This window comes from Anguilla anguilla, chromosome 5 (assembly GCF_013347855.1).
Source record: "Anguilla anguilla isolate fAngAng1 chromosome 5, fAngAng1.pri, whole genome shotgun sequence".
NCBI lineage: Eukaryota > Metazoa > Chordata > Actinopteri > Anguilliformes > Anguillidae > Anguilla > Anguilla anguilla.
The window spans coordinates 8,571,946-8,593,866 of NC_049205.1; the positions used below are offsets into that span (position 1 = coordinate 8,571,946).

At 44.4% G+C, this 21,921-nt stretch overlaps 1 protein-coding gene and 1 gene segment (V, D, J or C); one reads left to right on the plus strand and one right to left on the minus strand.

Annotated features, from left to right (window-relative positions):
* Positions 1-790: 790 nt before the first annotated feature.
* On the plus strand, positions 791-4,678 carry LOC118227803. The segment is given in 3 exon segments: positions 791-954; positions 1,087-1,425; positions 4,217-4,678. Coding segments are annotated over 3 exon segments (567 nt in total).
* Positions 4,679-7,100: 2,422 nt separating this feature from the next.
* On the minus strand, positions 7,101-21,743 carry LOC118227789 (general vesicular transport factor p115-like). Of its 2 annotated transcripts, XM_035418675.1 has the most exons (25): positions 21,507-21,743; positions 19,004-19,090; positions 18,453-18,517; positions 18,244-18,320; positions 17,793-17,804; positions 16,715-16,815; positions 16,351-16,453; positions 15,792-15,847; positions 15,472-15,592; positions 15,079-15,257; positions 14,587-14,727; positions 14,320-14,408; positions 14,074-14,228; positions 13,314-13,519; positions 11,793-11,903; positions 11,382-11,500; positions 10,656-10,837; positions 10,206-10,327; positions 9,924-10,062; positions 9,453-9,616; positions 9,070-9,135; positions 8,809-8,904; positions 8,287-8,379; positions 7,789-8,004; positions 7,101-7,507 (listed from the first exon to the last, which is right to left on the minus strand). In XM_035418675.1, the coding sequence occupies exons 1-25, from the start codon at positions 21,570-21,572 to the stop codon at positions 7,391-7,393; spliced, it is 2,883 nt and encodes a 960-aa protein (XP_035274566.1). In that variant the 5' UTR covers positions 21,573-21,743; the 3' UTR covers positions 7,101-7,390. The 2 variants fall into 2 exon arrangements, with proteins under 2 accessions (XP_035274566.1, XP_035274567.1); XM_035418676.1 differs by lacking the exon at positions 17,793-17,804.
* Between the last annotated feature and the right edge of the window lie 178 nt (positions 21,744-21,921).

The window sequence follows — 21,921 nt, forward strand, 5'->3', positions numbered from 1 at the left end:
TATGGTGGGCTGCAATTGGTCACTGTGTTGCCAGTTGGACAGCCCTGTCATGAGGTTGGCAATGTCTGAATTGTAGGTACATTACAATGCTGAAATGCCTTGTGTATTGGGTGCCAGGTCTTGTCTTTGTATGCAACAAATGCAACAGGTATTGCTTGTGTAAAAAAAACAGTAAAAGCCATGTTAAGAAGCCCTGCCTTGCACATCTGTATACTATGTATGTGATGTGTGTCCATGCCTACAGTCTATTTCAGGTTGCACCTAAAAACCAACTCTTCTGTTTACCTGGGTTTTGTGAGCTGACACAGAGTTGTGACCTGCTTCTTACCACAGACCTCTCAATAAGCTTAGAAGTGTGTGTGTGTGTGTGTGTGTGTGTGTGTGTGTGTGAATATGTTTTGGGGGTGGGGTGGGCAATTTCCTCTTTGAAAAGCTTCTTTGATTGTACTGAAATAAGAGGGCTGAGACTATATTTCTCCACGTTCTCATCGTGACTCACAATGTCTTAAAATTGCTTTTTGTCCTCTTAAAATTAAAATAACATGTATGATATTTTACACCTCGTGGTTCCAACATTTTCTCCGAACCAATTTTTTTAATGCTGCATAAGTGTCAAACATTTTTCCACATAGTGTTTGGATATCAAATAAATCCGATTGGCTGTAAATATTGTGCTTCAAGGTCTACATAATTTGCGCTTCTGTGTAGACCTTTACGTAAAGCAAAAGATGTCAAAGGAAACTCAACAGGAAATATACTTCCTGTTGGCCAGAAAGCAACCACTTACAGGGCCACTTCAAAACAGAAAGTCCCGGACGGAAAGACGTCTTTCGTAAAGAACGTAAAAAAAACATTGTAAATCATATAGTGTGATAAAGCGGCAGTCTCATAGCCAGCGGCATCGGAGTCGAAGTCATCTTAGAATGCGATTCTCTTGTATTATTTCACTCTTTGGTGAGTCTTCAGTTGGGTTTACTTGTTCAGATATAATAATAATAATAATAAAAATAATAATAATAATAATAATAATAATAACACTGATAGCTATTTCTTTCTTTATTTCTTTCTTTGCTGTTGCCGTTTCAGTATTTAGCTTCATGAAGGAGTCTCTGGAAACGATAGTCCAGAGGAAAGTTAATCTGGGAGACACTGTGAAATTTCACTGTACTATCTCATACCACTTTGAGATTACCTGGCTGAGACATGGACCCGGTCAAATCCCCAGCGTTCTTCTGGTCGCAAAACTTGATGATGACGGTAAAATTCTTGTTGTCCTTCGACAAAGCAATCGTTTCGTCGGAGTCATTTCAAATCGATCAATCGCCCTGACGGTTACGGACATAAAAGAGGATGATTATGCGCTGTATTATTGCACGGGGAAAGAGGGTCGAACTCTACAGTTTGGAAAAGGAACCCAACTTCTGGGTAAGTTATTGTTTCGAAATGAACGTATTGAATGTAGTCTATCTATTCGTTTGGAAAATGTTCATGATAATTTGCATGATGATATACGATATGTAAGCACTGTTTCGCTTATCTCAGACTGCCTAATTGTAACGCGTTTCATTTAACCGCAAATGAATCATATACACACACCAAACACACATGGTTTTGGTTCTGTATTCCAGCACATTGCATTTGATAAGAAACAATGAACATGGTGTTAAAAGTGCAGACTGTCAGCTTTAATTCGCAGGTATTTGAATCTATAGGGAACGAATCGTCTAGAAACTGTAGCCGCGTTATTAATATTTTTATACATTTTATACATTTTGGGGGACCAAAACTGGACATTTGGCTGCTCATCTGTTTAATTAATTGCAACCCTTATTTAAGCTTGTAGACACATTGAGGGCAGATGTGATAAATGTACACATAAAATACAGCAAATTAAGAAAAATAAGTAGTACAATGTTTGGTAAATACATAATTATTTAAGATTTTTTTTAAAACTAAGCATGTGGTAATTTAAAACAGCCATTAAAAGGTAACAACATAAATGAAAACTACTTTAAAAAATTCACAATTTAGGCTAACCAAATTATGTATCATTTTGATTTTTGAATTTCGAGACACTTAAGTATCTAGCTTCTGAGTTTGTTGTAAAAGAATTCCAGGTGTCTGGAGCACAGAATCTAGAGACGGTCTTTTTCGATATTTGAGTTTACTCTATGATCCTGAAGTGACAAACAGTCCTAAAAGCATGCCTTATGGATGCCAAGTTACCATGTCAACATAAGAACTAAAGAAGTGTCAATTCCAGTAAATCAGTCCATCATGGACTGAAAAAAGAAAAAAAAACTGTTCAGAAACATGGCCAAACCATTGGGTGTGTCAAGATCAACTGTTTGGTTCATTATTAAGAAGTGAGAAGGTTCTGGTGATCAATAGCAAACAACCTGGTAGACCATGGAAGACAACTGGATGACTGAAGAATGCTTTCAATTGTGACGAACACTCTCCAGGATGAAGGCATAGACATGCCAAAGACTACCACGAAAGGAAGACTATACCAGCATAACCTCAGGGTTTACCACAAGATATAAACCACTGGTAAGCCTGAAGAAAAGAAAGCCCAGGTTAAAGTTTGTTTAAAAAATAAATAAATAAAAGTCCTTAAAAAAGAACTTGTGGAGTTCTGGAACAAACTAAGATCAGATGAGTTTTGTGGTAACCTGCATCAAAGTGATGGAAAGAGAAAAGCGTGGGGAAAAGAAAGGAAAGTCTCTTGATCCAAAGCACCCGGCTCATCTGTGAAACATGATGGAGGTAGTGCTCAGATCCAACCAAATGGCTCAAAACCTATTGACCAACACTTAAATCTGCAACAGGGCAATGACCCACTTATGCTATATTGGCAGGAGTAATTATTTTAACAATGTAGCTGGTTTCACTGCCGCATTGGCTTTCCATTGGTGGTGTGTGACAGATCCTGTTTTAATGGACGTTGGTTCATTTAGAAAGCAGAAACGTTCCTTTCTCCTGCATACAAATGTATTTACCCAAATTTACAGATTCCCCACTGTGCACGCTCCTTTTTTGGCAAGGTAACCCACGCTGTGTTGAAAATAGGCGGCTGGTTAGTCTAACAGTTAAACCACTTCACCATGTCTGAGTGCTATGTATATTGAGTTCCAGCAACATGATTTGCTATTTGGAGGAGCAGGCTATTTGTGCTAACGAGCAAGTGGTAAATCGTAGTAAATCCCAGTCCTATGATTAAGTCCTAGTTTGATTTACCATAACTTTCTGACCTAGCCTATGTTTACTGGGCTTAATGTGTTCATGGCTTTGGATAACTGTTACATGAAGAGTATTGTACTTTTCGGACCTGTGTTTTGTAGTTGTTGCAATGACTGTCGGTATGCACCTATTGTACGATGCTTTGGATAAAAGTGTCTACCAAATAAATGTAATGTAATAATGATGATGTGTACCTAATAAAGTGGCCAAATAATTCATTTGGCAGTAACTTCATATCTTTGTTTTAACTCATTGTTTATAGACCCTGCTGACTCAGCAACCCAACCTGTAACTAAAGTTTGTGCGGGCTGTGAAAGAGGTAACATTTTCACCATACCCAGGATATACAGTTATATATATATTACACAAACAGTTATACATATAAATATATGTTATTCTAACAGTCAGTCAATCAACTTTTATTTAATTCTTGGAGGGAACGAGCCCTCATTTACAATGGTACTGAGATTACAGAATACATTAAAGCAACAAAAGTTAAAAAAAAGTAAAAATAAATGAAAATAATAAATTAAAACTAATAATAGTAATACCACTAATAATAAATACATATAAAAGAAATACTTTAATTAATAAAAGGACAATTATTAAAAAATAATTTCTAAAAGCAATTATATCAGTATATATATCCAGCTGTATAAATGGATACAATGTAAAGTGCTATGTAAAAAGTTGTGTAAGTCGCTCTGGATAAGAGCGTCTGCTAAATGCCTGTAATGTAATGTAATTGCACACAGTTGTAACAAAGGTCAAGATCAGAGCCTTGATCAAAATGACCAGGAGTTAAAGCAGAGTTAGGTTTAAGTTCCTTATGCAATACATTTTGGGATTGAGGGGCATGAAATTTTGAAAGCACTTTAACCCAGGTCAGAGCAAATTTGAGGAACTAGGCCTTCCTTTTTCTAGAACAAAGTTGGCAGATCTCTCTCTCTCTCTCTCTCTGTGTGTGCTGCAGCTCCAGTTCCAGCTAACCACAGCGGCTCAATCGGTCCAGCTAACCACAGCGGCCCGGGCGGTGCAGCTAACCACAGCGGCCCGGGCGGTGCCCTGTTTTACCCGCTGTACGTCGCCGTGCTGGGCTGCGGCCAGCTGGGCATGATCTGCGCCGTCGCCACTGCTCACCTGAGGAGCAGGAGGCGACTCACTGACTGAGACGCTCCGCCCCCCTCTGCGCCACGGTCCTCAAAGGGCAGTCAACCGTTTGTGGCACCCTCCCCCCTCCACATTTTTGCGAAAACTGTCTTTTTCCTGTTATCATGAAGGGGAGGGGGATTGGGGGGGGGGGGGGGGGGTGACCAGCCTCATCCTCACCACTTGATCATTCTGACCTCAGACTTTCTCAACACAACTTTTTAAATTCATGTTTTGTTTGTTACCTTTTATCCTAAATAAAACTCTTTACTGACCAAAAGGTTTACTACCATTGTGCTTTAATTGACAGATAGATATACTGAGAGAATGGGGCCATTTTTCCCCATAATTATTTGAGATTATAGGCAAGAAAGAAATAGAGAATGCAACTGTAGGACACTAGCTCCCACTACAGGACAAAATTATTATTACAATAATTTTACAAAGGCGCTTCCAATCAGCTTACATGTAATATTTCACTGATCCAAGCACCAAACTCCCAATGGTCAAACAATACCACAGCCTAACTATGATATTTCACACACATTGTAAAAAAAAAGAAAGGGCTTTTCCATTCCAACACTCTTTCCCACAATCTACCCTCAGCAGCTTTTCTATCTCTCACTCAAGCACTCCTCGGAACTTAGCTATGAAACGTCTATGGTGGAACCTCTATGGTCCCTCAATGACACTGGTGATACTTTTCCGTGTTTATTAGCCTTTTAGATATTCTCCCGTGGGCGGACATCTTTTCAAGAACTTCAACAGGGCCGAACATTAGCGAACGCAGCAGGATATTTAACACTGACACTTCACGGTATCATCAGTGCGTATTTACAGCCCTAGTCCCCCTTTCATTACAAGACGAGAAAGTCCGTGTTCACCAAGATGTCTCCGCACTGGATTGGATGTGAGCCCCCTTATGTTTTTGGAGGTGACCAATCAAATCCACCGTGGGTCCATGTTATCTTACCACCCTTTGTTAAATGCTCTTCTACACAAACACAGTATCTGCTGTGAGCTCAAAGTAATTGGCGCAGGTGATGGAGGACAGCCTCCCCCATCTAGTAAAAATGGTCTCGACTGCTACAGGAGATGCAATCTTGTGTAAAGTTAGGTGTACCACTCCAGGTATGCAGCACATTGCTACAGCGCTCACTGTGGGTGTTGCCATTCAACCACCTAATCAGAACAGATTTGGTTTCAGAACAGATCTTTAAAGCTGTTAGAGGTTCAATCATGTGCAAAATAATTAAAAGACGTGTGGCCGTCTGAATGTTCGTCTATGCATGCCGTCTCAGAACACAAGCAGTGTAATGTTCTGCATGTTTCGGGTGAAGGCAACGCTTGTGATCCATTCGTTCTGATAACCAACAAAGTCACAAAATAGACAGAAAATGACTCCATTCATTGTAATACACGGTATTTTCTGTCTCAAACATCGATATAATTGTGCATCTGATATTCAAGATATAACCCATACAAACAATAACTCCAGCATATACAATATACATTCCATTGTGTCTATAAAATCAGGTTTCGATTCGTCAAAGTTCAGAGTATGCTTTCATGCGAATGAATAATATGAGGGTTTGCTTCACCACACTGACAACTGGAGTTTCCATTTCATGGGTTGGTATGACTAATCCAAAAGTATTCTTCATTCGTTGTAGTTGAAGGGGAAACTTTATTTTTTTGAAAGTAGCAATTACTGAACAAATGAAAAAAAGTATACGAGCAAAAAAAAAAAAAAAATCTGTGTTTTGACATTATTTTGTATCTAATGTATGTTTTTGTACTGGCCAACGTAGTTCACACATGCAATGAATGATATTTTTGATATTTAGAAATGTTTCCAAAGACCTATAACCTTGACAGTCATAGGTACAGGGCATTGACTGGTTTATGGAAACGTAAAACCACAGAACAAGCTCTGTTGGAGTGACCTGACATGTATTTTCTTGCTTTAGTCCAAAAACCCGCCGAATGACATACAACCGCCACAGTAAAGCCAGCAAGCCATGAGAAACCTCTTTAAATATCTCAAATATCCTTCATCATGGATAAAAACTGTCTGGGCCTACCAAAAACACAAAAAGCTAAAACTGATCATATGAGACCCTAGAAAGTGATGTATCCCTTTAATGAACAGAAAAACCCCAGACGAAGAGCTGGGATGGAGGACGTATTACACTGAATCATTCAGGTTTCAGTACTCACACTCCTTTGCCTACACAAGTACTTCTTTATTTTCCAGACAGCGTAGATGCGACATATGATACAAAATCATACATATATCTTGACGTCGGAGCCAAACAAACTTGCAAAAATATTTCCTCGTCAGTTTGCTGAATCGGAGATCACTGTTGAATAAGAAAAGCTGCAGGCCCCCCCAACCCCCCCCCCCCCCCCTTCCCACACCTTCCCCCAAATTTGACAAGCAGCAGGCGGATATCGCCCCGGAACACATGGTCGGTTGCCGAGGTACTCAGCGTGGGGCGTGTGCAGGTGCACGACTGTGCGTGGGAGCTTTCAGGAGCAGGCAAGCCTCAATCGGTTCCTCCGTGAATGAAAATGCGTCCTCATATCACAGGGCATGTGCAGACTCCAGGCTTGCCTTAACACTGGGGCTATTTCACCACCGATTCCAAACCCCCTCCGCCCACCCCCATCTGAAATGAATTAGAAACTACACACAGGGCAAAGTGTTAAAAGCTTTTGACATAGGCCACGGAACTAGTGTAATAACTAGTGCCAGCAATTAATCAGAGTGCTCACTGTCTCGCAAGAGAAACAGCCAAAAATGAAAAACTCTAAACACATGGGTCTTTGGGTTTGCTTACTGTGTGAAACTTGCTTGTCCTTTGCCTAACATAAAAGCTGAACATTAAAATTTAGTCTAGGGTAAGACATGAAAGGACCAATTTCCCTTTCCGTTTCTCTAGTAGTGTCTTAGCTTTACACGGTGCAGTAATGTCTTTAGTCTCCCAAATCTTCTCTATGCTTCGTCGTCGTCCTCTTCTTCTTCATCTTCATCATCTTCGTCGTCGTCCTCCTCATCATCCTCATCATCATCAAACTGGTCCTTGGAATCCAAGTCATCCTCATCTTCAATCTGTAAGCAGATTATCATACGGTGACATGGTGAAATGATCAAGAATAATTGCTATGAAAATGATTAGCTAATGATGATTGTACAATTTTCCACACAGGCCGTAGTACACCGGTACAAGCTCACTGTGAAGTAGGCCTCTTTGGATCTGCCTGCCATGCACTGAACTCAATTTGGTTAACTGATTGTCATCCAATAAAAAGTATCCATGTTGCAGAGTTAGTTGCCCTGCAAGACTCTGATTGGCCAGATTCGTTTTCTGCATCAGCGGGGAATAGACTTACAGACTCTCCCAGGTCCTTGAGCCTCTGCTTCAGCGACAGGATCTTCTGGTCTTGATCGGCCAGCAGCATGAGGAGATCGTCTTGCTCCTTTTTGGACTCGGCCACTTCCTGCTGGAGCTTGCTCTTCTCCGTCTGCAGGATGGCCACCGTGCTGTTAGCGGTCGCTAGCTGCTGCTCCAGGCCGCTCTGCGATTCCGACAGCCTCTTCACCTCCTCCTGCGCAACGGGAAGAGAGGTTACCGTGACGATTACTTCCACAAGAAAAAAAACAGCGAGGCGGCAAGTGCCTTGTTGAGATCCGATTGCCGGGCATGAATAACCAGGGTAAATGCTTTCCGTACGCAACTGCATTACTGCAGGGCGCACTTGAACCAAATTGCTAATAATGAAGGACCACGGCAAAGTTCGGCAAAACACAGAAGATGATGCTGTCTGGAGCAGCGGTACGGTAGGGTGCTAATGGCGTCGGTCGCTCGAGGCTGTCGACGGCGTTCAGACCTGTAGTTTCTCCGTCTCCGTGTTCTGGGCGGAGAGTCGTTTCTCCAGCTCGCTGATCTGCGTGGCGTCCCCGGAAAGCACCGGAGCAGAGGCCTGCAAGAGAAAAAAAAACGCACGCAACTTTAGCCATCAGACCGCATTACTTTACAGCCCTCCTCCAAAAAGAAACACAGTTACTTAACATTACGAGGCATTATATAGGAACATTACACCTGAAATCACATTAAAAGACACTCTTATCCAGAGTGGCTTCCGAAATGGCATACATGATAACAAGTACAGATGATGCGTAACCAGCAGATATATTCAGGACATAAACCTGCAACATCCACGGTTAGGGGCAAATATATACATGTTATATTAACGTATAACATTATAGCACTCTTACAGAGAAAACCCAAATAATATTAATTTATGATATAATATAACAATTTTTCCTGTCTTCCAGAGAAACACATTCTAGCCCGTATGGCCATCCTGTTACACTTCATCGTACGTTACGGCCGTTAGAGTCATCCTCACCACAGAGGCGCTGAGCTGAAGCTCCTCTCTTTCAGACTGTAGCCGGCTGATCTCTGCTGACTGCGTCTCAACCTGGCTCCTTAAAGACTCCACTTCCTGTTAAAAATGACCATGAAATGTATTTTTTCAAAAACACAGCCCTGGCCTTTACCGTCAAGGTAACACACCTCATTCATAACAGATATCAGTTTTATGTACAATGTTTTCGGTTTAGCCATTTAAAAAAAGAGGAGCAGGCATTTGTTAATATCTCACATTTACCTTCAGAAGTTCTGGACTGTCAGACTCTCCGGGAACAGCTTGTACTGCTTGAGTCCCCTCTGACCTCTACTCAACACAGCAATTAACACTTATTGTTGAACACAGTCAACATTTTACTCAACACAGCAATTGACACTTGTTACTGGTCACCAACACGCATTAATGAGCAGTCATTATGTAACAATTACATGCCTTCAGTCATTTTTAAACTCAAAAAAGATCATTTCCGCAAATGCTATTAATAAAAGCTCAATAAGCTATCAATTTTAACCCAGTCACAATTTCCTATTCTTTTTTTACACATCGTCCAGAAAGGGTTCTACCGAGAATGAACTGTCTAAGTGCAGCTTTCAGAAGTTGGATGTCGACTCCAACACACTCACCAGACTCGCGATGACCGACTCCTTCTCTGACAGCTGGACCTGTAGCTGCGCGTGCTGGCTGCGCAGGTCCTCTAACTCCGCCCTCAGCTGGCTCAGCTCCTCCCCCTGGAGCCCGTTTATCTGGGCTCCTTCGCCCTGGCCAACTGGCTGCTGGCTGTCATTACCTGAACACCGAAACCGCATAACCTGAGCACCGAAAACATCTTTACCTGAACACCGAATCCCCATTACCTGAACACCAAAACCTCATTACCCAAACACCAAAACCACATAACCTGAGCACCAAAACCTCTTTACCGGAACACCAAAACCCCATTACCTGAACATCAAACCCACATAATCTAAACACCAAAACCACATAACAAGAACACCAAACACACATCTGTTGCTGATTGTAAGGACCCCGCAGCCCTCCCGGATCGGGCTCAGAACCCATGATAAGGTGGTTAAGGAAGGCATAACCGCGCCTACCTAACTTGAGCTTGAGGATGTTGTACTGGTCCCTGTGCTGCTGGATCTGGGCCAGCTGCTGGGTGACCGTGGCCTGCAGCTGCTCGTTCCTGGAGGTGATGGAGGACACCTGCTCCTTGAGCTCGTTTATCTGCGTGTCCTGCGAGGAGACACAGGGGTCAGTCCACACGGCGAGCACCGCCCCGGGGGTGGGGGTGGGGGTGGGGAGGGTTTACACAGGTTAGTCCGCACAGCGAGCATCACCACAGGGGGGTTAACCTGCGGGAACAGCAGAGGGTATACCTGCTCCCTGATCAGGTCCTTATACTGGGTGACGATGCTGTCGTGCTGCTCCAGAGTCTTCTTCACTTCTTCCTCTTTCTTCTCCTCCTCGCTGGACTTGTGTACAGCTTTGGTAATAACACCTGCAGGACCGACACGCACACACACACACACACACGCACACACACACAGCACATCAGGACCAGATAACTTCTCACGTTACATACACTTAAACCTCTCATGGAAACACTGAAAGCTTCCTACATTTTAAATCAGGCTTTTCTTAACATCACCTTAATATTACGATTTATACTTGTCCAAGAATGAAAGCTACATCACATCCTGATGCACATCCCAATGGCCTGCTCAGTACAAATGGCTGCTGTAGTGTTAGACTAGTGGTTGAGGGGCGATTGAGACTGAGGTAAAGGTAAAGGTGAGTTATAGTGGGATTGGAGGCAGTGCTCTCACCCTCCAGGTCTTTAACCAGTTTGGTGAATTCGTGGTCGAACAGCATCTGCTCCGGACTGGTGCAGGCTGGCTGGGGCTTCTGAGCAGCCCGAGAGTACAGCTCGTGCTTGTTAATGGAGCTCAGCTTCTCCACAAAGTTCTCCTTCCCAATCCTCTTCTCTATCAGCTGCTTCAGCTTCTCCCTGAGGAGGGCAAGCAGAATCACACCATGCTCAGCATCAGGAAAAAAAAACACCAAAGATGCAACCCGGGTATCAGGAAAGGAAGGCACTGGACTACATCTCCCATAATGCCCTGCAAAAGCCTGTTGCCCCTCATAATAGTAATGCTTAAAATAAAGTGTAAGACTATGTTCTAGATGAGAGTGGAAGTGTGGTGCGTCTTAACAGAATGAACAGTCAACTTGAGTCACCTTGAAACTCTCTCAATGCTAAGAAAGATACAACACATAGGAAACAAAGTAGAAATACACTAACGAGGAGACAACATACAAGCGAGATAATTAGAGGACCACAGTTTGTTAAAATTTAAGTCACAAAATTGATTTTAGAGCACTGAAGAAAGCATGCAGCGGAGACGCTTGCTCCAGCTCAGGCTAGCACTGCACTTTTTCCTTTGTGTGCCGCACGCAATTCTGTGCTAATATCTTCAGGCGAGACATTGCGCGCAACGCTAGCCTCAGGCTTTTGAAACGGGCGTGAGGCGGGGAGCGGGCGGCGGCCATACTTGGTGTAGTTCTCCAGCGAGTTGTCGTTGTAGTAGATGCAGATTCCCAGCAGGAGGGCACACAGACCCTGCACCAGGCGCTCGTCCTCCCCCAGGTTCTCAGAGATCTGGCCCGTCAGCTGCGGGACACACGCTAAGGAACCGCATTTACAGCCTCTGCACGGACCAATCAGATACTCGGCTCCATATCCTCCTAAGTCCCCACAGAAAAATTATCTATTATTATCTTTTTTTTTACAAAATACAAGTGTCTTGGACGGCCAAAAAACATGTTTCAGTGAAAATCATTTCGAAAATATAATTTTGTTTGCTTTTATTGAATGTCCCTTGTTGTATAGGTTTGAGCGTGGTAGAATTCATGCTTCTGGAGACAGACTTTGTGGGGAACTGACTGATCGAGCAGAAGGATACGAAGGGGATGTTGTCCTGGTTGTGCAGGAAGTGGGTGACGGCGATGGGGCAGCTGCTGATCCACGTGCACAGGAGAATGAGCAGCCCCACCCTCGTCTGCACCTTGCTGCCCTGAAAAACAGACAAACAAACTTCTGCTTACACTGCTTTTCAAGCCCGCTGGCTCCACCCCCTGGTCAACTGAGGCAAGTGCAGAGGACTGCAGAGGGTGAGTGGTGTGCTCTAGAGGACTGGGGTCAAACTGCAGTCCTGGAGGGCCACAGCGTCCGCATGTTTTTTATGTATTCACCAAACACAGCGCCTTACACATTTTTAATTCAATAATATGATCAAAAAACACTGCACACCCATTAGCAATTAATATGGTTAATTTCCAACACCAAGAATATTCTTAGTAAAGATTAGAAAATTACCAGGCGGTGATTTTAATGGGATCATTACAACCAAAACTAATTCAACACCAGGAAAATTATGTATTAAACACAAAAATATTGTTTAATGTAAAGGTGACCAACGCATTTCCCCTTAATGTGGAAAAATGACCTAAATAATTTACAGTGTCCCCAAAACTCCATACTGAATAATCACAGGAGTTACTAATCACATGACTAATGACCCATTAAACAGCCTTAAAGAGATAAGGACCATAAGCCAAATAACTGACACAGCAACAGGATTAATCAGTATTCAACCCACAAATCCTCAGTGCCCCAACAATAATAAAAAGAAGATGCTCTTATCGAGTGATTTACACATCCATTTATACAGCTGTATATTTTATTGAAGCAGAACAAGTAAAGCATCTACTGTAACTGACGGGTACAAAGGCGCTTTAGCTGGGAATCGAACCCACAACCTCAGTCGCAAGTCTGATTTCCAGGCCGTTTTGCAACATGGCCGCCGGGGTAAAAAAAGCAGTTTAAGTTTGAATATTTCGACGGAGGGCTGCGGAGTGATCAGTCCAGAGCTTTAGCTGAGACAGCCATGTCAGTCTACGGCACAACACGACGCGACACAGCACAACACAGAGAAGCCACACCCCCCAGCCAACAACAACCAACCGCCTACTCACCCTCCTGGTGATCTTATCACCCTGAAAATCACAACGGCACACAGCTGAGATTCATCGCTCAAACACTGTCTGTGGTTCTCCAGCAGACTGGCTGCAGAGCTGTATCTCCTACGGGGGAAGACGCTCCTGCCCCCTCGCACAGGTGGTCAATTCAACACCTGTTCAGCTCCCTATTACTGTCCTACCAGTGAGCGTCATATTTCTTCCAACACCTGTGCAGTGCCCCGCCCCAAACGTTGGATTATCTGCTAGTGATGGCCCCGCCCCCCGCGAAGGCCCCTCTGACTTGCTTACCTGATTGACTTCCTTATTACAGACCTCATGCGATAAACACACAGAAGTGTCCCTCCACAAACAAAGCTGGGAAATCAGTGAGGCCTAGCACTGACTGAGGCCCCCCCAACCCCTGGGCAGTACTTGGGACAGGTTGGCCCCCCCCCAGGCCGTACCTGGGACAGGATGTTGGTGCACTGCTGCAGCAGGGACACGGGCGGGTTCCCCAGGCTGGTGGCCAGCTGCACCCGCAGGAGCTGCTCCTTCTGGGTCAGGTTGTCCTGCAGGGCGTGGGCCAGCGCCACCGCCGCGCACCAGTTAGACAGCGAGTCCGCCGAGAACAGACCCCCGCACAGCAGCTGCCCCGCCGAGATCGAGTTCGCTGGAGAGGAGCAAACCCCGGGTCACTTACCCCAGCCTAACCAATTATATACATCATTCACACCATCCAAATGAGTTACATACACCATTCACCCCATCCAAACTAATTATATACATCATTCACACCATCCAAATGAGTTACATACACCATTCACCCCATCCAAACTAATTATATATACCATTCACCCCATTCAAACTAATTACATACATCATTCACCCCATACAAACTAATTAGATACACCATTTACCATATCAAACTACTTATATACAGCATTCACCCTATCCAAACGAATTATATACATCATTCACGCTATCCAATATTCCATCCCACGCAAAATAATCATATACCACCACCTCAATCAAAATAATTATACATCATTCACCTCATCCAAATTATAAATATCATTCCCCAGTTCCGAAAAACAAATCTTCCATCCAAAGTAACTGCAAAACCCCCTCTAAAATAAGCTTTTATATGACCAACCGTCTGAGGTCATCATCTACCTCACCCAGGCAGCTGTGTTCATAGTCTTGCAGCTGGCAGGCGGTACTCACCATCGATGGTTGAGGGCAAGAGCGTGGAGACGATCTCTCCCTGGCCCTTCTGGTTCTTGTACAGGAAGCACTCAAAGCAGTACAGGACCGCGCAGCGCAGGACGAAGGGCTGCCGCTCGTTCACCATGGACATCAGCAGCACCACGATGGCAGGCCTGCAACCGCGAACGGCAATCACCATGACAACGCCTCTCAACCGCGCTGCGGAACGCGCGGAACGAACGGAGGGGAGAGGCGGCGTCTCACCTGGGGGGGTTGGAGGGCGCGTTCACGGACGAGAAGTAGTCCTGGTTGGCCTGGGAACCGCGGATGACTTCCGATACAGTATTTATGGTCTGCAGGAGTCAAAGAGCAAGATGAGGAACGTCAGTCCATTTTAAAACCAACAGCAATTCTCTGTGTTCCAAATAATTAAAAAAAAACTAAGAGGCTGCAGGCATCCCACATTTGGGAAGAGGGGGAAAAAGATTATATAGAAGAGAATGTACCACAGGAGGCGTTTTGTGCCCTTACCTCAGTGAGGATGTCAGCAGGGACACCGGTGGCCATGAGGATAGTGCAGAGCTGCTGGAGGAGGCCACACTGGAACATGCACTTCTGACAGCTGCCGGTGGCTCCAGGGGAGTTTACTGGAGAAACCATCACTCTGACCAGCTAGAAACACACAAATACACAATCAATCAAATCACCACTCTGACCAGCAACACAATCAAATCACCACTCTGACCAGCAACACAATCAAATCACCACTCTGACCAGCAAGAAACACACAGATACACAATCAATCAAATCACCACTCTGACCAGCTAAAAACACACAAATACACAATCAATCAAATCACCACTCTGACCAGCTAGAAACACACATTCAAACCACCACTCTGACCAGCTACACAAACAATCATATGGTCAGGATCGCTACAATGCTCACTTTCCTATTGGTTGATGGCACTCCTAACATCATAAACGAGCGTCACAGACCCCCCCCCCCCCCCCCCACACTCACCTGGAGCATGAGGTGCAGGTTGGTCACCTTCTGAGCCGACCAGCCAGAGTTGTCGTCCCCCACCTCAAACCAGGGCTTCATGCGCTGGATGTAGGAGCCTTCCTTGAAGAAGTTCTGGTTGGAGCTGTTGTTCTTCAGCAGGTTCAGCAACAGCAGCAGGCAGTCCTCCACCACAATGCCTGAGGCCACATTCAAACCAGGGAGGAGTCAATACTCCCAGCACTGACAGCCAAATAAAGCACTGCAAGCCATTCATTGACATTCCAGTTCAAATTGAATCAAACTGCACGATGAGGTTCCCCTCTCTCCCTAGGCAATGCCATGACAACAACATCACACCATTCCACCCCATCTTTAGGGAATTTCCAAAAAGGAATGATCCGATCCGCTTACCTCCATCACTGGTGCCCTCCTCTGTGATAATATCCAGAAGTCTCTCGAAGGCGTTTTCAAAAGCCACAATCTTTTGAATGGCGGCATTTCCTTTAGTCAGCTGATGAAGCAGCAGCAGGCCCTATAAGGGGAAACAACATGCATCCGTTAATCATTAAGGAACAACTGTAGGAATTTCAGGCTTTAAACTGGTAAAACACAGGGTAGGTCCAGACAGCATATCCCGCAGCTCTATGACCATACCACTAGAACAAGAAAATGGGTTGTCTTTCCCCAAACGGAAGGGCTATTAGCTGGGGTGGTATAACACGAGCACTTACATCATTCCGAATGACTTCTCTGGAGTCAGCCAGAAGGTCCATAAGCCTGGAGACACCTGCAGGGAAAAAAAGGAAAAGCAGACACACACGCGCCAAGGCAAAGCCCAGGTTAGCTCCACACACAACCAACTCCGCTTGCACTATTAACAGGAGAAAATGCAGCCAGCTCAAGACATTAAAAAAAGAAACATGCGAGCTGATGGGTGTACAGTGACTACAGAAATAATTGAGTAACAGGAGGATGTGAGCATTATCATGTGTCATAGGGAAAGAACACTTTGGCCTGGAGAAGTAAGTACAAACTCATGGGGTCAATGGGGGAAGTTGGTGGGAGCAGTTTGTGGGGGCTGTTGACGGGGACAGTTTGTGAGGACAGTTGGTCGGGGGAGTTGATGGGGGCAGTTGACGGGGGCAGTTGATGGAGGCAGTTGAAGGGGGCAGTTGGTGAGGGCAGTTGACAAGGGCAATTGACGGGGGTATATGTTGGTAGGAAGTTGACGGAGGTAGTTTGTGGGGGCAGTATTTATGGGGGCAGTTTACAGGGGCAGTTAGTACATACCCATGGGGCTGACGAGGATGATGCCCTGCACCTGAGCGCACTGGTTCTTCAGGAGGGATGTCAGCAGCTTGACCCCCGGCCATCGCACCTGGAAATCAAACTCCTGCACCGCGAGACAAGCAGCATTACCACCGCACAATAAAACGCCTACAACAGGCAGAGTGAACACACGACATCGCTACGGCACAGCAAAACCAACACAACACGCGACAGGTACCATCCTCTCAGACGCAAGAAAAACCTCTACAGCTCATAACATGGATCACTGTTACTCCGCAGTCAATGTGAAACGTGTACAATGTGAAAGTCCCTCAGAAGCCCAGTAACAGATCCGCATTTCCTCACTCGGAAACACAAAGCTTACCTCCAGCAGGGACAGGATAAGAGTCACGTTTTCGGGTTCTTTGATTAAAATGTCCGTGAACTGAGCTCCCAAGTCATCGGTCTGTTTCTGAGAGTTCTCCTCTGTAACACAAGGACACACACAATGCATAGCCAATGCCAGCATGAAGGTAAGCTACAAAACACAACCAGCACTGTAAAAGCAAGGGTGCACACAGCTAGTGCTAACACACCCACCAATACGCAACCAACACAAGCACAAGGTTACACTCCAAGATATAACCAACACCAACACCAGAACACAGACAACGCACAGTCAACACATACCAACACAACCAAAACTAACACAAGGATACTCACCAAGACACATGAATAAACACCTCTACAAGGCCAATGCTAAGCTAAACTAAAGACAGTTCAGAAACGGTGAACATTAAGTCAATACTTAGTTGCCAAAGTGAGGATTAAACTCCAAAAGAAAAGTCAGTGAGACACGAGGGGAGAGAGTGAAAAAGGACCATCGCAACACGGGGGCAGGTGTAGAAGAGCATGCCATAGCCACGGAATATTCCGGATTCTTAGACTGCACTGCAGGTGCTGAAGGGCACGCTGTAGCTAAACTCAGCTCTGTAACACACCTTACAGGTAATACTCTACCTGACCCCTAGACTGTCATGCAGGTGCTAAAGAGCAGGCAGAAGACCAGATCCATAACACACCTGGATAGTATTTGCCTGATCCTAAAGCTACACTGCAGGCGTTGAAGAACGGGCTGTAGCTGAGGTCAGCTCTATAACATACCTTACAGGATACACCTGACCCTCTAAGACCGCACATAAAGACCTAAAGATGCCACACCACATTAGTGCACTTCGCACACACATACACACACACACCCGCAGGCAGCGAGGAAGAGCTGTGCTACCCAGCGACTGTTGCAGTGATGGTTAATGCAGTTAGATATTATAGAGTATTCTTAAGTCACTGGATGCTCAGCAATGCCAGGACCAAACACTGAACCAAACCTCCACGTATTTAGTGATTTCACAAGCAGCTTTAGCTACTAGTTAAAGAGCACCATGCAAAGGAAGAGATTTTACCTTCTGATTCATCTGTAGAGTTAAGCATGGGACAGAGAGAGTGCATATCAGCAAACAACGTGAACACACACAAGCAGAACCTAACTTTAACACGGAGAGAATCATATTCAAACCGCAAAATATTAATAGAGGGAGAAGGAAACTTGAAAGATGGTGACAATTAAGAAAATTAAGAATTGGACCAAAGCAAGTCATCATTTCGAAGCACTTCAGCACACAGCATGTAAGGCGTGTACTTAAGTTATGAGTCCAAAATACAAATTTAGTTTTTCCAAGCACATCAGCAAGGGTAAATCACATACTGTTTTGGGGAGAAATTACATATCATGCTTTAATATCAGCATATTGGACAAGCCGTTTTACACAGCAACTGCTGACAATCTGGAAATGGTTGTGCAGCAGGTATGCCGTGTAAAACGTCAATAGCTGGTACTAACAAACAAAAATATACCTTGTTCCTCCTCTTCGTCATTACAGACGACGTTGTATAATGTATCCAAGGCGTATCCAATGATTTCAGAGTCTGACCTGAAAAGATAAGAAGCAGTTTAAAATGGCGAACACACGGACGTGTACCCCACACAGGTAAACGCCCAGCCCTCCCACAGGCCGACGCCCTCTCCTTAATTTAAAAAAAAAAAAAAAAAAAAGAGCGCAAACCTGTCAGTCTGTAGAATTTGAATCAAGTGACCCATTGCCTGTGTGCCAACTTCCAAACGGTATTTCTGCAAAAGCAATCAGACCAGCGTATAAACACCAATGCAATTACAAATTACAGGTGCAAATGCCACTCCATGACATGGCAGCTGAGACAGTAGTGACTAACTGGGAAGATGCTTAGATCATAACCTATGACAAGCAGAACTACTGTAATACTGTTCGAGCCTGTTGGGTAATTTGTTCAGTTCTACTGACAATAAGTACATGTTGCGAGGACGCAGATAGTCTTTTCCAAAACAAAACACATTACACATCTTATGAATACAACATAGCTTACAAATGGTCACCTGTATGTACGTGGCCTAAATACATCGGATAAATGACGTACGAACTGCACAAAACAAATTCTCAAGGCAAAAACCTCAGGGACTAGGGACATCACATATGCAGCCATTCAAATACACTTTAAGTCAAACAGGGAAAGGACAAGGTCACTCTTCCACTTAAAATGAGTCTCCATGCAGACGCAGCAGAGGGGGTGGAGCACGTACCTTTGAGAGGGATTTGAGCGCGCGGACTGCGTCTCTGCGGTCGTCCAGCAGCGTGGAGGACGCCACTCTGTCGCACAGCTTCTGAATCTGTCCAACACACAACCAAAGCCAGAGAGCATCAGGTCTGACTTCCTTCTAAAAGCACATTGTGCGTCCTGGAGTAAAACCTGAAGATATGTCGGTGTTTCAGACGGCGTAAACGCGTCCAGTTCTAAGAGCAGGTGAGCGGTTTCTACCTCTGTAATGAGCTGGACAAGAGGCAAAGGTGCCCGCTCGCTGACCAGTTAGGATGATTTTCACGTTTCCTTTGGCACTGCAGGGGCCTGTTAGTGCCCAGAACTGAATTAATTACTGAAGCTAACAATAGTACTACATTCACTTCATATATCTTGGTTCATTGCCGACCAGAGCATTCTGTTATTAATTGGACCTTGTGGTCTGCCAATTCACAGGCACATAGACATGGATATCCTACAACTAAACTGAGTTGCTAGACTGTAGCTACACTACATGGTTAAAGGTATGTGGACACCCCTTCTAATTAGTGGGTTGAGCTACCTCAGCCACACTCATTGCTAACAGGTGCATAAAATCAAGCATATGGCCACGCAATCTCCATAGACAAACATTGGCAGTAGAATGGGTCATACTGAAGTGCCCAGTGACTTTCAATGTGGCACTGTCATAGGATGCCACCATTCCAACAAGTCAGTTCATCAAATTTCCACCCTGCTAGAGCTGCTCCGATCAACTGTAGGCCTAAATCCTGTTGTCGTGAAGTGGAAACGTCTAGGAGCAACAACTGCTCAGTCGCGAAGCGCTAGGCCACACAAGCTCACAGAGTGGGACCGGAGTGTTGAAGTGCATAGTGCATAAAAAGTGTCTGTTCTTGGTTGCAAGACTCACTTCCATTGAAGAGAAATCTTAATGCTACAGCATACAATGACATGATAGAGAATTTCTGTTCTTCCAGCTTTGTGGCAACAGTTTGGGGAAGGCCCTTTTTTCCTGTTTCACCATCACAATGCCCCCGTGCACAAAGCCGGCTCCATACAGATACGGTTTGCTGAGTTTGGTGTGGAAGAACTTGCCTGGTCTGCAGAGCCCTGACCTCAACCCCAACAAACACCTTTGGGATGAATTGAAACGGCAACTGCGAGCCAGGCCTAATTGTCTAATATCAGTGCCCGACCTCATTACTGCTTTTGTGGATGAATGGAAGCAAATCCGTAGAAAGCCTTCTCAGAAGAACAGAGGCGGTTATAGCAGCGAAGGGACGTTCAACTCCATATTAATCCCCATGGTTTTGGAATGAGGTGTTCAACAAGCACATATATAGGTGTGACGTTCAGGTGTCCACATACTTTAGGCCATGGAATGTATCAAGAAGTGTTCCATTTTTGCATTTATAGAAATGCAAAGCAAGGTAGTTTGTCTCACAAAACGGGGTCAGGGAACAGACTAAAGTTAAATATAAATGACGTCTCAGCTACACAGCCCTGAATGGCCCATAACTGTCGCTCACAAGGAGAGTCAATCAATATATGGAGCGCTTCTGCAATCCTTGCACATTGCTGGTCACATTGCTAATCAAAGGAACTGCATATTTTCTTTGAATGCTGGCTGAGAAAAAAAAGCTGTATGACAAATAGGAATTATTGGGAAAGCCATAAACTTATGCCCTGAAATGGAAAAAAATATAAATCTAAAACGGTGGAAATATAAAACATAAATGTGAGCTCGTAACGTTAATATTGACGGGCTATACTGAAAATCATAATTTGTCATAATAACACACTGATACTGTGCATCGTAAAGGAGACTCGAGCACATCAATCATTTACTTCCAGTTGGTTCTCTCCATAAATCTGAGAGTATTGTGTCAGGTTGAACCCGACAAAATAGATTACAGAGAGCGTGCCCCTTGGTTTAACTCAAATATTTAGGCTAACGTTGCATCTCAACGACGAAAACAAAATAATTACAAAGGCGCAGGGGCTACAATTTAGTAATGTTTGTCACATCCATCAGAACTAATTGGGAACGCGTTGGCTAGTTAATTCAAATAAGTAGCATTGCTAGCTGGCTAGCTATTCTGGCTGTTCAATTTTAGATGCAGCTCTGAACTGACATACTGGAGCGTTGCATAATAACATGGTAGACACCAATGTAACTCTAGTTTGTGGCTGTGTACCTGCCGTTAGCTAACATCTGATCTTATTTCTATGGCCATGAATACATACGCTAAAAGGGCAGGGGGCACCTTTGTCCAATTACTGTACCCTGGTTGGTGTGCTATTCAAAACTAAGTTGCTAGCAAACACGCACCTAATTATCGAGCTTCACTGCAATATCTATTTGGGGGGAAATGCCATTAGACCATTGTTGAACTGTCACGCTGCACATCGTTCATTTCGTAACCGATACAATACGGGACATGGATATCTCAGTCTAAATTACAAGAAATATGCTTTACGTGTTTACATATTCAGGTACAACTTACCGTCTCTGCACCAGAGGGCTGTGGACCCGCCGGCTGTCCGCCCATCACTCCCCTGAAAAAATTCATCTTGTCCTTCTCTTTATGAAATGTTATAGATTTTCAGCAGTTTAATTTAGTAAATATTGTTATTCTACGTGTGTAGCATATAGTCCTTATTGCGTACAGAGTGTTATTGGGTTTACTGTACAGCCGCCTCGATCGACCCCGGAACAGCACCAACATAAACCGCGCAAGCGCGGAGACGTGGCGAAACGTGGCTCACCGATGCAGGATGACAGGGAGTCTGGAAGCCCAATAGGGCCATTATCGTCTTTTCGGGATACTATGGGCGCGTCGCTGTCAATAATAGGTCTCAATTTGATAATACGTGACATATATTTTTAAAAGGACAGTTTGTGGACTTTCCACCTTTTCC